This window comes from Danio rerio, chromosome 13 (assembly GCF_052040795.2).
Source record: "Danio rerio strain M-AB ecotype USA chromosome 13, GRCz13ab, whole genome shotgun sequence".
Classification (NCBI taxonomy): domain Eukaryota; kingdom Metazoa; phylum Chordata; class Actinopteri; order Cypriniformes; family Danionidae; genus Danio; species Danio rerio.
In genome coordinates this window covers 36,342,501-36,362,708 of record NC_141033.1, presented here as the reverse complement: position 1 = coordinate 36,362,708, position 20,208 = coordinate 36,342,501, and the positions used below count along the sequence as shown (strand labels likewise).

At 35.6% G+C, this 20,208-nt stretch overlaps 1 protein-coding gene and 1 long non-coding RNA gene across 4 annotated transcripts in view; both read right to left on the bottom strand.

Annotated features, from left to right (window-relative positions):
• Positions 1 to 20,208, bottom strand: part of macrod2 (mono-ADP ribosylhydrolase 2) — an 862,504-nt gene that overhangs the window by 830,281 nt on the left and 12,015 nt on the right. For all 3 annotated transcript variants that reach the window (XR_015505021.1, XM_087277688.1, NM_200549.1), the window contains 1 exon segment: positions 18,194 to 18,295. Coding sequence is in view for 2 of the 3 variants with exons in the window: in XM_087277688.1 (XP_087133814.1) it covers positions 18,194 to 18,295 (102 nt within the window). In the remaining variant the exon portion in view is untranslated.
• On the bottom strand, positions 11,451 to 16,716 carry LOC147834243 (uncharacterized). The gene is made up of 2 exons (XR_015506197.1): positions 14,277 to 16,716; positions 11,451 to 13,901 (listed from the first exon to the last, which is right to left on the bottom strand). It is a non-coding gene; the product is annotated as an uncharacterized LOC147834243 (long non-coding RNA).

The window sequence follows — 20,208 nt, the reverse complement described above, 5'->3', positions numbered from 1 at the left end:
AAAGGCTCTTTGCTGTCCATGTCAAGTTAATTGTTTGCCCTACTGTCAGACATTGTGTCAAAACAAACAGGGCTATTAGTTTTGGCTACTGCTTACAGTGAGCTGACAGAAAACAAGACAGCAAGTGATGATTTTGCATCTTTACACAGAATTTGCATCTTCATTTGCATTTATCTCAAATAATTATCTATGATGTTGAATTTATCCTTTACATCAAGAGCTCCTCAACCTTTTTTCTTGTCTTGCATAACCTTACAGCCCCATCAGTGCGCCTCAAGCACCATCACCTACAGGATTTCATGCCGCTGTTGATCTGCATTAAAGCCAAAATACAAAAAGGGCATTTGATGTGCACTAATCTTGCCAAGTTTATAGTTTCCATCTCACCTGGTTTAAAAATAAGAATCATTAGAAATTTGCCGCAAGACTTTCACATTCCTTCATGTCATGCGGCATGTCAAAACGTGAGCAGCGGACATTTTTATAATTCTGTGGTACTAAAAAGACTTGTTCCTGTCACACTGGCAGCCTTAATCTGACGGGTGGACTTGCCAACCATGCCATCAAAGGGCAACAAAACCACATGCTGACAAGCTTTGTCGCTTATGAGGCTACGCTTAAGTCACTTATTTGGCAATTTCATCATGGTAATGGGAGCAGCTTTCATCCCATTATGTGCCGAAAAGCCTGATGAGGTTAAACAAATGCAGTTTGCGAAAGGTCGCAACTTCTGAATGATGTTTCTGAGAAACCCATCCAGCAAGAGAAATCAACAGCAATTCTGCATCTCCTCTACATGACCCTGTGTTGCAAAGACTTTACAAACATCTCACTCCTAATGAATGGATCACATGTACTTCAATCAGACAGTTCAGCTACTGGCCCCATCTTATTTAAAGCCGAGCCAATTACTGAAAGCAATACAGCCTGTTTACAAAGACCCTGCGATTAATATTAGTTCACAAAAACAGCCAATCAACCCAGGTGATAAAAATTAGACATGGAAACTGTTTAAGAGAATTCAATTATTGGATCTTGTGGCTTGCAAAAACCCGCAATTACCACTTGGAGAAGATATTAAGGCATGTGTTATCAGGGGGTTCAGAAAAGGGCCAGTCGAGAAAAGCAATAAACAGCAGAATAGTGTTTCAAGAACGCAAAATCGGCTTTGGCCATTGTATCCAAGGCAACCAATGCTGTTCCTTTAGCTTTCTCCATCTTGTCTCAAACTCCTTTGCTGCACAATGAATGTTAAATGAATGGGAGTGCGTGTGTATTCATGCATGCATCAGTAATTTGTCAATATGTACAACAATTGCCTTAAAATGATCACATAGTTAATACTTAAACTCAAAAATCCATAGATATTGTTTGGTGCTTTAAACCGTAAATAACAAACATATGTTACTTGTTGGGACTGAACAATATTTTGTTTAAGCATTGATATCACAATGTGTGTATCTGCAATATTCAAGTCGCAGAATTACATTGTTTATTAAAGATTACAAAAAAATGAAGACATTAATAAACATGTACTGCATAGAAGACTTCATCCAAGTCTATCTAAATCAGGGGTGTCAAACTCAATTCCTGGAGGGCCGCAATCCCAGAGAGTTTAGTTGCAGCCCTGCTTCAACACACCTATCTGTAGGTATCGGTTAAACTGAGCAGGGCTGCGGAGTTTGACACCAGTGGGCTAAATGAATGAAAAATTTAAAAATGGAGCTTTTCAAATCATCTGGTGAAATTATATTGACATTGCAACAAAACAAAATATCGTAATGTCAGATTTTTCAATATCGTGCAACACTATTTCATGTTATTGTTTTTTTCTCTGTTATATAACTTACTGAAAAACTTTAAGTAACAAGATCGTAAGCTTATCGTACAGCCTCCAATTTATTAAATTAAAATACATTTTAAATTAAGGTTTGGAGATTATTAGAACCTTAAAACATTTGTATAATATATATATTTTAAACCATTTTCGCAAACAAAACAAAAAAATTATTAACAACAACAACAACAACAACTTACGTTAATATTGCACTTTTCTGGACACTCAAAACGCTTAACACATTTTTTGGGGGGAAATCTCCTCATCCACCACCAGTGTGCAGCATCCACCTGGAGGAGGCAACAGCAGTCATATAGCGCCAGACTGCACACCACAAATCAGCTGATTGGTGGAGAGGAGACAGAATGAAGTCAATTGTGATATGGGGATGGTTAGGAGGCCATGATGGACAGAGACCAGTGGGCAAATTTGGCCAGAATGGAGAGGTTAAACCCCTACACTTTGTCGAAGTACATCCTGAGATTATAATGACCACAGAGTCAAGACCTTAGTTTAACGCCTCATCCAGATGACGACACTCACTGAGAAGTATAGAGTCCCGATCAATATACTGGGGCGTTAGGACTCATACAAACTGTAGGTTGAGTGCCCCATGATTGTTACACCATGAATTACACTTAAATGCCATTTAGCATAACAATAGTTTATATACAAAATCTTTTTAGACATATTTATAGCAAGACATCTTTGATGGCACATTAAAAGACAATACAACTCAATATACTAACAAATTGTCATTATAAAACTTTTTTTTTTTAAGTTATACCCAATAGCCAGTCAGACAGCCATTTTTAATCAGTTCAAGTAGATAAAAATTTAGCATGATCATTTATTGGCTTATATATTACAAGTATAAGAAATGCAGTTCAGAAATGCAAATATACGTTTTAAATTTTTATATTAATTATTACTTTACCCAAATTTGCCATTTCATTGTGCTATTTGAAACATTAAACTAGGTGCTTGCATCCAATATGCTTTCTATGTATATAATAAAACTTAGTGAATTTAATTTAATGTGGGGAAACAACATAGTGCGTCTACTCTTTGATCCATTTGAAGTTAAGAAGATAAAACAAAAACTTCAAGGTTTGCATTAGAGGTTAGCAATATTCAAACACCATAATTCCACCAACTACATCAAACAGCACCTCTGTAGTTGCCAAAACACCTCCACTAGAAAAAGTCTATCATCATGTGCTTACATGCGCTTTCCGACCAGCTTTCATGCAATACTTCCTGGATATGATTACAAAGAATTATTAGTCAGAAATCACATGAAGGCTTTTGAAACCTTATCTGCCCATAACAGCATTAAACTTCAGTGTGCTAAGCCGAAAAGTGGAGTTGGCTTATGTGGCTGTGCAATGAGAACAATAATATAACTCCTGTCAAGTCAATTGAAACTCATTTCCTAACAAACGCCATTCGTCTGGCATTAGCATACAGATGAAGGAGAACGAGAGAACAGCCATAAAGCACAAATCCATTCAATTCCATCTGTTAAAGTGCAGGACAGCTACACCACCATCAAAATCAATTTCCTCGTACCACCATTTGATCTGCAATCGCGCACAGAAGCGCAGATAAAGTTACGCGCTAGCGGCAGGAAAGTGCAGGCGCGTTTCAATTTAAACATCAAGTCTAAATTCCACCCATTAATGCTGTTCAGCGTTGAGTGTTTTATAATTATGGCCTGTTAATTAAGGCTCAATTCAACTGCGTTTATCCCAGAATTCATTGCAGGCCTTGAAGGGACTTCTGTGGAAAAACAGCTCACTTTGCAAAAAGACTCTGCATAACTATAGAAGACCAAGGCAAGAGAGATCAAATATTCTCAGGCAGATTTCAAAGAAGGGAACGACTGAATGTTATGAAATGAGCACCAAACATTGGGAGAGGTCCTTTTTGGGGCAAGAAAAATCCAATTGTATCCCAGGCTTAGGGGTATTACTGCAAGGTGCAACTCTGATAAGCCCATTGGTGGTCTACATTAAGCGACATGTCTTTTACAAAGACAAAAAGAAAGCCCCTTCGCTCTGCAAACAACCTCCTTCAAAAACAGCGCATGCTTTCTGAAATCTGTATTTGTGGAGCGCTGAACGGCCCATTATGAAAATGTTCAGAGGGGCTATTACTGCAAATATTCCCACCGTGGGCATGTAACCAAGCACCTAATAAGCATTTCTGCTAAGGCACACAGTTTCCAGAGGCTTCAGCTAAAGCAGCTCAAAAGACAGACTTCAATGAACAACTCAAATAAGTAGTGTTGAGTCATAAAAAATAAAAATAAAATAACAAAATGGCAGGGAAAAAAACAGGAAGATGTGAATGTATCTGGGGAAATTTGCACTGAAGCATTGGCACAGACAAAACCAGCCAGCAGGTGGCATGAATCTAACTTCCAGAAAGAAAAATGTGTTTTTACAAACAAGACTGGGATGTTTTTGGGAGGCAACGAGTACATCCTCAGAACATCATGCATGTTCTTTTTCGCTGTTCACCAAACCACAAAATAATGATGGTATGCTTTGATTTATGCTCTAATTCGTACCTCGCCCCTATATTAACCTATTCAGCCTCTTCAAAATAGATTAAGTGTTGTTTTATTCCACCAGATAACCAACTGCATGTCTGCAACTGCCCACATGTAAAAATATACAGAACCGACAAGCTACATCCCCTCATCTTGGTAACCTGAGACTTAAAGAAATACGAGAGCCATCCGTCACAACCACGACATCCCTGGAATACAAGCAGCTATCCAAACAAGTGCTGTGGATTTGGTCAAAACAACAGAGATGAGCGCTGGCAGTTTGCATGAGAGGTCTGAGGCTTTTTCTCAGGTTGCAGCCAGGGTCAGGTTTCTCGTGGATGCACAGTGCCCCCTTTAGGCCAACATGTCAAACTGTCCAGCAGCTCCAGTGAAGATTTAAGAGACAAACTCTTTGATTTATTAGCATTTGACACACTCTGACTAAGAATGTCATTCTGTAGAGAACAGAAATATAAGACTTACACTTCGAATTTTACAACTAGTGCAAAGAAACACATAAAAATACCTTACAGAAACTACTTGGGTTCTTGCACCTTTACATTTTAAGCTTGTTTTGAAAAAATATTTAGGCTGGATTACGCTTAGAAAAACTAAAATTAAAACACCCTGAATATCAGAGCTGTTTTCAACATACACTAACTAGACTTAAGGAATATGCTTATTAGAATATGTCCTGTCAGAAACAGTATAGCAAATATTCTATTCTTTTTAACTCTTCTTTTTAATTGGCCATACTGCATTGACAAATTGCCCTCGCTAACTCCCCATCTTAAACTCGCAGAACTTTGCACAGACTTGCTCATTCAGAGAACACAGCATGGAAGAGGAAGACAGAATAATTGTTCATTTATGTGAGGACATCAAGTCAAGGTCTGACAATGCACATTCAGAAAGCTTTCTCTGCTTAAAAAAAAAAAAAAAAAAAAAAGTTAAAACATCAGACTGCACTACTTACATTTCTTTACATTTCTATTTAACATTTAGCAAAAAGCATTCAGCAAAGTCTCCCAAAGGGTCCTGAAAATACCTGAGAAAATCCCTGCTTTTGCTTTCAAAGTCAAAGGTCAAGCCACAAATCTGCAAGACCACAAGACGGGTTCGGAACTGAGGTCAATTTCATTTGCAATCAACAATGCAAATTTGGGGAGAATTGGAGATGTAGGAAAATGTGTGCATGTAGTACTGCAGAAATCCTTGAGCCTGAATCCCATCATTCTGACAGTATTAACAGGGCTTTTAAAAGGGAATTCAGTTCTGTGCTTACACACACACACACACACACACCAAAGTTATTTCACTGTTCATTAGAGCAGCAACTGCCATGGGCAGCGGTCATCGATTTTCAATCCTGATGCAACATTGCAACAATCACAAGTTTGCACATCAACTCACTTTCTACTGTCCACCCTGAACCGTGGAGCCGTATTTGAACTCTGTCAGTGTTTATGTGAGTGTTTTAAAGGGTCTATAATCAATATAAGATTGAGTGTGGAGGTCAGCAAGGCATTATATCAAAAACTGATTTTATTAAGTGCTAAAGCCTTGACCAGAAACACCAGACCAAAATGTCCATCTCACTTCACTTCTTCGTCCAGTCAAACACAAACGTTCCACCGCTCAATGCAGCAAGAGCTCTCCTACAGACACTCTTTCCCTTGCTCACATCACTGAAGAATCAATACTGCTGAAAATGACTTAGCCTTGAAGTCTTCAAATTGCCCAAGCTCTCTTGCCCTAAAACAATCACAGACATCAAAGAAAAACATCCTTGAAACAAGGACTGCCGTTACTGAACTTCTGCTAGACATGCTTTACTAGCCAAGATAAATTCAGTCCTGACCAACGTTTTTTTCCATCAAGCTTAAAGGACAACTTTTTTTTGAGTGTCATTAGTAACAGCCAGTATGGATATGCATGGTTTAAACAACGTACATTTATTGATAACAAAACACAAAGTTTGTTATAGAGTGTCATATCAACAGGTTTCTTATGATTTTGTAGGTCATGTAATTTTGAAAATTATAATGATCAATGCACGTTTTACTGTAGGTGTCCATATTTTTTTTTCTAAACAGCAAGTGCTGTTTTTTTGCAATACGTTTTTGAACATGAAAAAAATATTTAATTTTAATAGTAATTTCTTGAAAAAAAGCAATGTTCTTTTTATAAATTGTCTGTATGCGAATCAGATTCAGAATAAAATTTCACTTGAAAGGAATAAGCACATTAAATCACTCAAAACTGATGGTAAAGACATTTATAATAGCACAAACGAGTACAAATAAATATAATATTAAGAATATAAATAATGTAAAATGTGTTAAAACAGTTAAATATGCTGATCAAAGTAAAAAAAAAAATATTCAAGCAAGTAAATAACCATACTTTCACAAAATATAATTGCGCTTTTTTTTTACTGCGATTTCGATTTGATTTGCGATATAATTTTGTAGTCAAGCAACAGCTCAATTATCTGTATTGATGCTTCTTACTGCTAAACTGCAGTGAGTGTTAGTTAAAGAAACTGAAAAGATATTAACTTTCCAAAAACATTTTTTTTATTTGTTTTTAAGTATTCAAAAATGAAACGCTCATTTTTCTCTAGTCACATATAAAATAAAATGACCTTACCTTTCTGTAAACAAGTTGACCTCAAATTAGGGAGATAGTGCAGCTTATTATTATCCAAACAAAAAAATAATATTTAAAAAAATGCAGAACACTTAGCAAACTAACATGGCTAAAACAACTCTGAAATTGTACTTTGCTGTTGCTTGCTACTAGATTAAGTGCGAGTGACAATTTTTCCAGTTGACTTTAGCAAAACACTCCTCGTTTAGGTGTGGGTTGTTGTATTTCCTCATGCTATGGCAACAGTTCTAACAGATTACTTGTTTTTGTTTGATGTCTGTAACTTTGAAACCAAAATATTCCCATATTATCGATATCCTGTTTTTCTTAGATGTTATTTAGTCTATTAATACTTCCGAAGCGTCAGACGCCATCATATTAGTTCGCATTTTTCTGTTTGTTTGTTTTTTTTTATTGTGGGCTTTCCACAGTTCAGTTGCGCAATTCTGACTAGGCACAACGAAAGTGTGCTCACTCAATTGGCTAGTAAGACTGTCACACATGGACAGCAGTCACACATTTGCTCTGGGTGGGGGAAATTAATGTAGTAATGTAAGGTAATGTAATACATACATACATACACACCCACATATAATTTATATCGCAGCCTCTTGCGATTAGCTAAACGCAATATTTCAGATAGCAATTGTGATTTAATTTCGATTAAAAAAATAAAAAATAAATCGCACAACCCTAATTCACAATAGTTTTCATTTAAAATTAACAGAAATTTAAAAAAATATTTGTCAGGGGAGGGGGTTGTATTCTGTTATAAAATTGTAAAACTATAATATGCTATATAATATATAATATTATAATTATAGTATTATTTTAGTGAACCAAACAACCTTTTTGATACCTAAAATTATTTATATCAACAACATTCTGAAAAGTATCACTTTAAAGGCAGCTATTTTGCAGAATTCACTTTTACAGGTTGTGCATACATAAATACAGTATTTGTTGGCTGCAAGTGTGTGTGTACGCAACCACTCTACATTGATAAAAATCCACCTACTTATTTGTTTTAAACTCCATAAATCGAAAGCAGTCTTTGAGATGAGCTGTTTAAAGAATCTGTAGATTATGATGTCACACTCTGCCGCCTATGACTTTTGAAATTCACTTCCAAATTAGCATAGAATCGCCCGGAGCAAGTTGTTCACAGTCTGCCATTACTGCACTGATGGGGATTCAGTAGTTGGATGCACAAATCAACATCACGGTTTTCATACTGCGATCTGGGCTGCTGAAGACACAGTGAATGAATTTTGTTTACGAAGCGAATGCTCCCCTCACTTTACAGAGATTCATTTACAGTATGTCTGCACAATTTTACACCAGACTGCTTGTGAATGAAGGTCAATACAGGCCAGGTAAAAAGTTCCCCCTGAAGGATTTAACAGAACCAACTGTTTATGATAAAGCTACACATCCAGAAGCTAGTGGCCTCTATATACTCAAGTATAATCTGTGAAAATTGCTTTTTCTAATAAAGTGCTGGTGTGTTAGTCAGATTTGCAATGAAAAGTTAAGTCCCACATAACTGTATGCTTCAGTCATTTTTATCTTAATCCTTTTCAGATTGATTCATAACTGCACCTTCGTTATTAGCAATTAAGTTAGGTGATGTTATTACAAATGATGCACGTTTTCTGTAACAAAGACACTATGCAAAGTTTTGGAGACATGATGGTTTTTGAAACATACAGTTTACAGCACTCTCACTTGACAGAGTAAGTAATTCAGAACTACAGCTATCTAGTGTCAGTAAGTTACACAAGCATAAACTAGTATGCAATAATCACATAACAGGATTAGCGCTTTGTGGATGTTAAATCATTTATTTTGTACTGTTGCTTTAATGGAGATCCATACAGGATTTATTTTCTTGTTTGGTGGGCATCCGGTCATACTTACCACTTGAAATACCAGCCTAATCTCACGAGGAAAAGCAAGTATCTTACGGTTTGTCAGTTTAATGTCCAACTCATTTGAGTTCAGTCGTACAAAAATGTACATTTTTAAAAAGGAGGTGTTGCACCCATCCCCAACCGTCATTGAGGGAAAAGCAAAAAGTACATATAAAATCATACTAATTAGCAACTAAATCAAAAAGTTCAGAATTGCTGTGAGATTGTGTTGGAAATACATACCACACACAGCAACATAAACAAGTTAAACAAGCTCATTTACTGTAGTGCACAGTCAATGTCAACACAGCATTTGTGCGTGTGGCTCATTCAACAACAACAACAGCAGCAAATTTTTATTTATATACTTTTCTGGGAACTCGAGGAGCTTTACAGATTTGGGTGGAGTCTCTCCAACCCACATCACCTGTAGCAAAATATTGGAGTGTGGTCTATCAGTGGACTGAAAAAGAGGGCATAACATGAGGGGGGCATAACCTGTAGTAGAGGCATTACTTGGAGTAATCGAGACCCACATGTGAAAAATATTTTGTCTGCAAGATGGTGCTTTAACCATCACAGTTGTTAAAGTCTATACATACTCCAACCCTAAACCTTACCATCACAGTTCTTGACGCCTACACCTTCTCCACTGTGCATGTACAGCTCCAAATGGGTTATATGCACAGCTAGTCTTTTTCAGCCACTAATACATCTCAGGTAAAAGGTTTATGTGACTATTTTTAATAGCTCCCGTGCTGCCCCCATCAAGACGCCACCCTGGATGATCACCCATATTTGTTCATGCCTAAATCCGCCACTGCCCAGTATTCAGAAAGGTTTTTTTTGTTTTTTTTTAGGGTTGAAGTTTTGTGGCACAGCGACCCTCCACGATCAATGTTGCCCACGCTTGCTCTAAAAGATACACACAGCAAATGAATGCAAATTTACTTTGTTATTTCAAAAGATACCACTCTAGGGCTTTTAGCGCCATAAGTTCCGATTTACATCTTAGGGCATCATCTTTTTTTTTGATGATGACAGAGCGCATACTAGCCCTTTTGTCCCCCCCCTATGCAAGTCGTGTTGATAAGGAGTGCTCTTTTCCCACTTTCAAATGTCAATTACAAAAGAGCTCAGGCCCGTCTTCGGTTAAACATGCAAGTGCTCTCCATTAAGCTTTGTGACTCATAGAACATTTAATGTGCAGAGTGCATTAGACTCCATTACTGCATTCATCTGTGGCTGCGTCTCACCACGCTACAGGGCAAGAGACACAGCTTTTCCGTTTCTTTCAGAAGAGCTCCCATAATTACAAAATGACACTCTCTCCCCTTCTGAGAACAAAATCTTCAAATGGTGGAGAGCTTAACTGTGTGCTCCACACAACTGAAGTTTTTTTTACATTTATTTTTAGTTAAAGTTTTGTCTGCACTGCTTGTTCTCTTTTCCCTTTTTTTTTTGCCCAACAGATATTTTTGGCGTTAGTTTCGATGCTATATTTAACAGCTTCACCATCTGACCGCTCCGTCAGACTTCACCATTTTTTTTTAATCAGTGTTTGTTTTGCTTGCTTCGCGAACCGACACCTTGTGTGAAAACAAAAAAGGGAGAGCAATTAAAATTTCTGCACCTATCGAGACCCTGATGTCAGCTGCTATTTCAATTAGCAGCTCTGACAGGAAATTTTATTTCTATGAAAAAATAATTGGTCATCCAGAGAGTGATTTAAAAACCCATTTAACATGCTTACAGCCTCACCTCTCTCAGCATGCAGCATGAAGCCGCCTAGAATTAATTACTGTTGCCATTTAATTTCATGCTGCCTGACATTTCAAATGCAAACTCTACAAGGCCTGAACCTAAAGCCACCACACTTTATTAACTACTATTGCTGGATTAAAACCATTTATTTAGTTGTTTTCTGTAACTTAATTGGATGTGAAAACAACAAAACAGTCTTAAAGAGTCTTTGAGAAAACTAGATGCTAATTGGTAAACAATGTCAATGGCTAACAAATATTTGAAAAATGCTTTTGACCACAGTGTTGGACGGAGACCTGAAATACTTCCAGCCCATCAACAGCAAGAAGAGTGTCTAGAAATGGATTCAAAAAGTGTGAATAACTTGTTTGGATGTTTATTTAGATGCTTTCAAATATCAATAGTGTCTGGCAAAATGAATTTGGTCCCATTTAAGTTGTACAGTTTGATTCAGCGTGGAATTGACAAAAGAATTGAGATACAGTTGCTTTTTATAAAAAAAACAAAGTTAATTTTGCCTTTAATTCACATTCAGTGAAAAATCTGCGAGTATGAATAAACTCGACCATACCATAATGCTTACTGGTTCTTGCAGAAACTCAGATGTGCCACATGACATGTCAAACATCACTGAACAAATTCTTCTCTTGTGAATGAAGAAAAAAAAAAAAAGTATGATTCAGTAACTAAATTTCGGTCATTTATTTTCCTTCAGCTTAGTCCCTTATTTATCAGGGGTTTTTACAGCGAATGCCCTTCCAGCCGCAACCTATTACTGGGAAACACCCATACACTCTAGCATTCACACTCATAAAATACGGCCAGTTTGGCTTATTAAATTCCTCTAAAGCGCATGTCTTTGGACTGTGGGGTAAACAGGAGCCCTCAGAAGAAACCCACATCAACACGGAGAGTACATGCAAACTCCACACAGAAGCAACCTTTTTGCTGTGATGCGGCAGAGCTAACCACTGCACCATATGCCGCCCATAACTAAATTTGATTAAACACAGCATAATGATCAATGCATATTTCTGAATAAAGTTAAATCTGTTCATTTATACAAGCAAACGGGTCTTTTCAAAAGACTTGTGCCGATTTGTTTTTTGATCTCTTTACAAACATTAATATAGTAACTATAAAGTATAGTATAACAATTTAATGTGTCTGCTCTTTGGGTAAGGAATTCATCAGAACAATCAGCAAAAATAAGTGCAAGGCACTCAAATAATGTGGGAAAAATATTTTAAGTTTAAATTGAATATTTTTTCCACATTTTTAAGTGCCTTGGACTGATTTGCCGTTTAATATAATATAATATAATATAATATAATATAATATAATTATTAATTTGCATTCAAATTCTAGTGTTTGGAACAACATTAGAGTAAATGGGGACAAACCAATGCACCAATCTAATACCGTAACTACAATAAGCTTAACAGTCTATTGTTAAGTCCAACATTCTGAAACTAAACATTAGATTTTCAGCTGAAAACCAAATTAAATATAGACCCTTTTTAAATATAGACCATTTGGTTAAACACGTTTAACTGTCATCATAATCCTAAATGGGTTTATGGTACTATAATGTATTATATCATCTTTGCGTTAAATTACAAATAACTATTTACTGCTTATGCAAGGCGTTTCTAATGCAGCATCTTTGGGGTTGAGAGTAAATTTGAAGTTTTTCTCTCCTCTGGCTGCCGTCATCAGTCTTTGTTTTTCTGAAAGTCTTGTTAACACCATCGTAGCATTTTTATTTGATTATTTATTTCAGCAAATAAGATTGTAAAAAAATAAATTTGTTGTGCCCTCTCATTCACTGCACTTTAAGTTTACCCAACTATGACAACTTCCGCTGCTGATAAAACCCAGAAATGTGAAAAGGGTCTATTAGCCGCCTTCTTTAAATTAATTTTTAGAACTTAGGATGAGTTTTATTGATTTTTTTTTATTTACCTTTTATATTCTTTCCTGACTGGGAAAAAAAGAGAACAATATAAAAGAAATGTATGCCACATCTAATACAGAGAGAACATAAATGCTAAACAAACCAATCCTCCATACTTCTCATCACCAATAAAATCCTAAAACCTAAAAAGTTATGGGATTTAATAATATGTCTGAAGTAGGCTGTTTAAGCAAGAGCCTCCAGAGCTTTCTTTATTACAGTAATATTGCTCAATACTAAATGCAATAAAAGGGCTGGAGAGGAGTAAAAACTATTACAATCTAAAAAAAAAAAAAAAGTTTATGATGATCAAGCTTCAACTTCTTTGCATAATTAGGAATAACCATAATAATCAGAGGATTTCACTTCCTTCCTGGAGTTTTTATGATGTTGTTTTTCAATGCGAGGGCCATGAGATGGAGAAAAGACTGCTAGATGCAAGAAGACAACGAAAATCAGGCTCATCGAGGCGCTTGATGTCTAAGTGCAGGAAAATAACTGTGATTAGCTATAAACCTACACACTGAGAAGAAGAAAAAAAAAACAAGAGACACACTAAAAGCAGGAGAAAGCCAAGTCAGAGTCGGCTGGGAGTTCTTTTGGGGAGGTTGGTTGTCGTCTTTCTTCTAACATCCAAGATGCTCAAAAAGAACCAAAATCCATTATATGATGCAATTCTCCTCCTTAAGGAAGAAATTGGCAATCAGTGCAACTGCACAATAGATTTATCACATCTCAGAGGGACTGGAACTGGAAGAGACATTCCTTCATCCACCTGTTTCTTCTATGGCTACACTAAAATCGAAAGCTTTCCCACTGTACTATATAATAAGTGAAAGATAGCATGTGAGAGGGGGGGGGGATGTCTGAATTCACACAAAGTGTACCAGATTGCAAGATTCAAGCATTTGGTGAACACTTTACTCTCCTATAAAACCACAGGACTGGAGTTGTTAGTGGCAGAAAAATAAACCTGGTATAAGTCGCATGACATTGTATTTCCTATGTATTGTATCCAGATTAGGCATGGGACAATAACCGTTTTCAAGGTATACCGCGGTTTGGAAAAGTCAAGGTTTTAAAACCGGCAACATTTTCTGTTATACCGTTTCTACAGTATATGTAAGATGTTGTTTTAAATTGTAAAGAATTCTGTTTTTAAAAATCTGAAGATGGCAGAAGTCAATGATTCATTTGAATTATATTAGCCTGACATGATTACTGCTCCAAAATATTTTAAATGTTTCTCAAAATAAAAATATATAATGACTACACATAGACTCATGGGCACTTGTCACCATTGAGACCTAAATTGAGATCCCCACTGGTAAACGTGTAGAAATTATAAAGAATTTAGTATTTTGTGTATAAATGTGACCACATGCATCCTAATTTATGCCAGACCCCACTTAGTTAGACAAATATAAAAAAGTTGCATGTTTTAGTCAAATTAAAATAGTTTACAAGCTAATTTTCAAAATATTATAAATGTTTCTCAAAATAAAATGTATTGTGTTCAAAGGGGGAAATGGTTGTTGTTTTTTTTACCCAGACATTTAAAAAGAATATTTATTTTGGAGCAGTAAATCACAATACTGTAAGTCAGTGATATTTTTATCCAAGGTTATCATGCTGTCAGAATCATATACCGCCCCATGCCTAATCCAGATCAACCAGGTAAACCATATTGTACATATGAAGCTTGATAGTAGGTTAAAGTGGCCAAAACAGATGGATAAAATGGTAATAGCTATGGAAAGAGGTTTATCAATTATTAAGAGATGTGTACAATTGTTGCCACAGTACTGTCTCTTTCAAATTGTGCAGGGCAGACAATGGTTCTTTCTTATCTAGATTACTATCCAGTGGTATGGTCGAGCGCATCAAGTAAAGACTTTTTACAAATTACAGTTAGTCCAGAATAGAGCGGCACGACTAATTTTACAATGTAATAGAAAGGTTAATATTATGAAAATGCATAAAACTTTAGGTTGGTAATTGGTAAAGGATAGGGTAATGGTTTCTCTGTTGGGTTTTATATAAGAAATATTTCTGTGTCAAGAGTTCCAAGTGTATTGTACGATCAACTTTTGTATAGTAATGCTAGCCAGAATTTTTGTACCAGGCATGCATCAAAAGGACATTTTTTGCTTCCTGTTTCAAAAACGAAAACAAACCAATGGACTGTAATGTGTAAAGAAATGAAAGTATGGAATGAACCTTGGTAGTGGCTAATGGGGATCCTGATGAATACATAAATAAAAATAAAATACGAGGCTAGTCGTATTTAGACTTAATTGCCTCCAATAGCTTTGAGATGAAAAACTTAGAGGAGACTCTAATATTTACATTGTTGCCATGTGGACCTCAATTGAGTTCCCCATTGGTAAACAGGTTTATAAATAATATAGAAGTTTTTCGTAAATTTAAAAATAGTAATAGTAAAATGTTTTATTCAAATGAAATAGTTCACAAGCAAACTTTCCATGGCGAATTGATTGGAATTTTTTTTTAAAAAGGTGAGAAAAAAACAAACAAACAAAAAAACACCAACATTTATTTACCTTTGAGCACAATGCTATACATTTTCCAGGAGACTACTAAAAGCAAAGAGACTGTTCCCTGCAATGGCAGAGATGTTTTCTGATTGCCCTTATCATCATATTATAGCTCAGAGATGGAAACATTGTTCCAGGAATCTAAACACAAAAACACTGGCGCAAATGGAGCTTTAAGAAGCAGTCCAAAGCACTGTTGCAATAATGCGATTACTTTTCTGGCCTGAGCCACTGGCCTTTGATGGATGAACAGTCACCCGTCTGCATGATAAGTCATCTCCCTCATACTCTGAAGCCTTTAAACCAATTACTTTCCTAATTCAATGCCACAAACCCTGTGAAACGGTTTAGCATTATTTTATGCGACCACTGATGTGAAGAATGTGCCAACAGACTTGTTGAAATAAGAACTGGGAGAAGCTCGAACGCAGTGCAATTGAGCGAATGATTAATTCGGATTCACTTTGCTTACTGTTGCAGTTTCGGATTGGTATGATTGCATCAGACCTCGAGATTAGACCAGCATCCCACTCAGCCTTCTTTCATTTCCTGTTTTCGTTGCTGACTGACCTTAATGCAACCTTGCAGAAAATTTTGAGGTTGTCTCACAAACAAAAGCTACACAATAGAAAAGGGAACAAGTCCACTTAATTTGTTTTTCTCTGTCATAGTTTATGTAGTCTTGAAAAGTCTTATGACTTCCTGAGACTTCCTGAGCACTAACAATGTGTTATACAGGGATTCTGACATCTTGTAGCAGCGGCAAATCTGTAACTGTACTAAAAAAAAGCCGTTATCATGGAGGAGCATAATGGAATTTTTCACACTAAAACAACCACACAGTATAACAATAATTTATCCACCAAACAATCCATCAAAAATAAAGGCAGAAAAATACATCTTCTGCATATTCACAAGAAAGTTTTGCTGTTTTGCTTATTTTACAGTACGTACTGGCAATCAATCAAGCAATTAAATCAACCAATAAATTAACTGCATAAATTATTCAATCAAACATTGACAAAAGGGCCCTGGATGAAATCATGAGTTCACAGTTAAGAAATTTGTACCACTGGTTTTTGGATAATAAACCTTCTTTATACAACTTGGGTAAAACAGAGGCTATTTATTTGCTTCAAGAGTAAAATTAAAGAATGAGGATTTTTTTGAGGTTAGGATTAATGATTTGGTAACAGAGTCAAAAATAACTAAATTCTTTGGGATGGTTAATAGATAATAAATTATCAGGAGAGGTTATGGCAAGAAAGATAGGTGGAAAAATTAGGTTCTTATCAAGGCAAGCTGATCCGTTGGAAATTTACTCTTTACAATTATTGGCAGCAGCTTTGATTCCACCTCATTTTAATCAAGCTACCTCATTTTTGTATAGTAGCGGCTCACAGAGTATGAAGGAAAAATTGCAAAAGGCACAAAATAAATTAGTTTGAATCTTTATTTAAAAATTCATCTAACAGCACATTTGCACAAAGAGTTTAAAGAATATACAAAAATCATTCTGATCACTTTTTTTTTTTTTTTAAGTATACTGTTGGTCAAGTCTTTTATATACACATAAAAATAAGTTAAGTTGAAAGACAAAAGGAAATTATTTTTAATAATTTGACATTTCGCTTGATTTATTTAATATATTGTACTAAAACACTACTTCCCATCTAACATGATAAAAAAATGGGGTGACACGGTGGTGCAGTGGGTAGTGCTATTACCTCACAGCAATTGTCCATCAATCCATAAACCTATATATATATATATATATATATAGAAATTGAACTCAGGTTCCCATAAGCACCTTAATGCCTTAACCACTAGGTTATTGGTGCCACCAAATAATAGAATATTTATTCACTTTAATTGCACTTTAAATATGAAAACAAATCATGAGACGCACACTCTTGTTTTCCATCTAATCACATCTAATATTTACAGTTATACACGATACTTTGAATTATAGTTTCAAGTACCAAAATGCATAAATGACAGGGGGAAACTCCTAGTCGAGTTCCAGAGATAATGTTCATAGTACTGTGCAAAGTTCCTCGACTTGCAGAACAGCAGTAAACACAACAGAAGGTTTAGATTCATCTAAATATTCCAAAGCTCACAGGCATCATTATTTAAATTAGACTGCATAATGCCTGAACTATATTGATAAACAAAAAACCTCAATCATTCACAAACACATCTTTTTGCATATTGTAAACAGAGTGCAACACAGCTGTTAATAGTTTCCATTTGTGGCTAGCGATTCAACAGCCCAGCAAAAAAATCACATTTCACGGATACTCTTGTCAAACAGACAGTGGTTTTAACATGAACCTCCTAACATCCAGCTATTTTCAATCACTCTCTGTGGCATGCATGTTAAACCATTTCTATCAATGATGGATGCTGAGATAAACACTTGAATCAAGAACACAACTAATCAATGACAATCTGCAACACAATATTGTAAGCATTTGCATTATATTTACCACACTTTTCTATCATTGTTGCCCGGTTTCCATGACTTAAGATAAACCATCAGCATTATCTGTCTGCTCTCCCACCGCAGTGGAATCCAGTTAACAAGGTCATCGTCACAGTGCAAACATTTGCTTGATGCACATCAATTAAAAACTGTTATAGCCATGAATTAAAGTATAAATTTATATATCACTTTAACATGCTGCCAAATACCCAAAACACTTCACAAAAATAAACATAAGCAGACATATCATACATAAAATACATAACAAAAAAAGGTAGTCATGTCCTTATCACTTATAGACACTAGAGGTCAGCCAAGTACAACAAATGCAAAGTGAACACGCTATGCAGAAAGTTCAGCTTGAGCAATAAATAAATAAAATTTACAGGGCACCAACTTGTGCACTGGATGCCATGCGAAGATTCTGAAACTGTCAGACTGCCATTGATTAAAATCTGCAAACTCACCAGCATTCACTATGGCGTCAATCTCCAGGATGGTGATGTCACCTTTGTACAGAGACACTTTGTCAGCCAGGGAGGAAGACTGGTGTTCTTCTTCCTCGGTAGCTGTAGGTTAAGAAAAATCGTGAGGATTCATTTGTTGATGAGCTACTATTACAACTGCAAACTGACTTCTGTTGAGCAAAACAAAACAGGTCTTACAACATGGCCCCACAAAATAACTGTAATCACTTTATAAACAGATAATACTAAACTTTTGAAAAATGTCACTGGACTGACACTAAAACAAAAGTGTGGTAAAATTATGCTAGACTGGTCACTGATCAATAACAAAAACCTTTTGTGTGCATTTGTCTTATTTTTCAGAACTGCTCAACTTGTTGCCCTCGGGAAGACGCTACAGGTTCATCAGAATGAGGACAACCAGATTCAAGAACAGCTTTTTGCCAAAAACCACTATCATCCTCAACTCACACATGCACTGACCCTATACATGCACACACATGGACTGGACTTTATGTAATACACATCTAATTATATACAGCTTGTGTGTGTGTGTGTGTGTGTGTGTGTGTGTGTGTGTGTGTGTGTGTGTGTGTGTGTGTGTAATATATATATAATAATAATATAACTGATAATATTTTTTCTTCTGGAGAAAGTCTTATTTGTTTTATTTCAGCTAGAATAAAAGCAGTCATTAATTTTTTAAAAACCATTTTTGGGACAAAATTATTAGCCCCTTTAAGCTATTTTTTTTTTCGACAATCTACAGAACAAACCATCGTTATAAAATAACTTGCATATTTGCCCTAACCTGCCTAGGTAACCTAATTAACCTAGTTAAGCCTTTAAATGTCACTTTAAGCTGCATAGAAGTGTCTTGAAAAATATCAAGTAAAAAATTATTTACTGTCATCATGGCAAAGATAAAATAAATTAGTTATTAGAAAAAAGTTTTTAAAAATATTATGCTTAGAAATGTGCAGACAAAATCTTCCCTCCATTAAACAGAAATTGGGGGGAAAAAATAAACAGGGGCACTAATAATTCTGACTTCAACTGTGTGTGTGTGTGTGTGTGTGTGTGTGTGTGTGTGTGTGTGTGTGTGTGTGTGTGTGTGTGTGTGTGTAATATATATATAATAATAATATAACTGATAATATTTTTTCTTCTGGAGAAAGTCTTATTTGTTTTATTTCAGCTAGAATAAAAGCAGTCATTAATTTTTTAAAAACCATTTTTGGGACAAAATTATTAGCCCCTTTAAGCTATTTTTTTTTTCGACAATCTACAGAACAAACCATCGTTATAAAATAACTTGCATATTTGCCCTAACCTGCCTAGGTAACCTAATTAACCTAGTTAAGCCTTTAAATGTCACTTTAAGCTGCATAGAAGTGTCTTGAAAAATATCAAGTAAAAAATTATTTACTGTCATCATGGCAAAGATAAAATAAATTAGTTATTAGAAAAAAGTTTTTAAAAATATTATGCTTAGAAATGTGCAGACAAAATCTTCCCTCCATTAAACAGAAATTGGGGGGAAAAAATAAACAGGGGCACTAATAATTCTGACTTCAACTGTGTGTGTGTGTGTGTGTGTGTGTGTGTGTGTGTGTGTGTGTGTGTGTGTGTGTGTGTGTGTGTGTGTGTGTGTGTGTGTGTATATAGATAGTTTATATATAGTTTAACCTCAGAATTATTTTTGTACTACTATTTATCATATTACATTTACATATTGTATAATGCCTCTTGCTCTACCTCAGAACTGTTTACTCCACCTCACCCCCCTCCCCTATTTTGCATGACTGTTTATCATCTACAGTTATTTCTACTATAACTTGTATTTAGTATGATCTGTACTGAAAGGATAGATTTATTTGTTTGCACCAAGTAGTGAGATGCACCTAATCTCATCGAACATGCATATAACGTATATTGTATACATGTACAGTAACAATTAAAAGCATTCTATTCTAATCAACAAGGACACATTAAATTGATTAAATTTGTCAGTA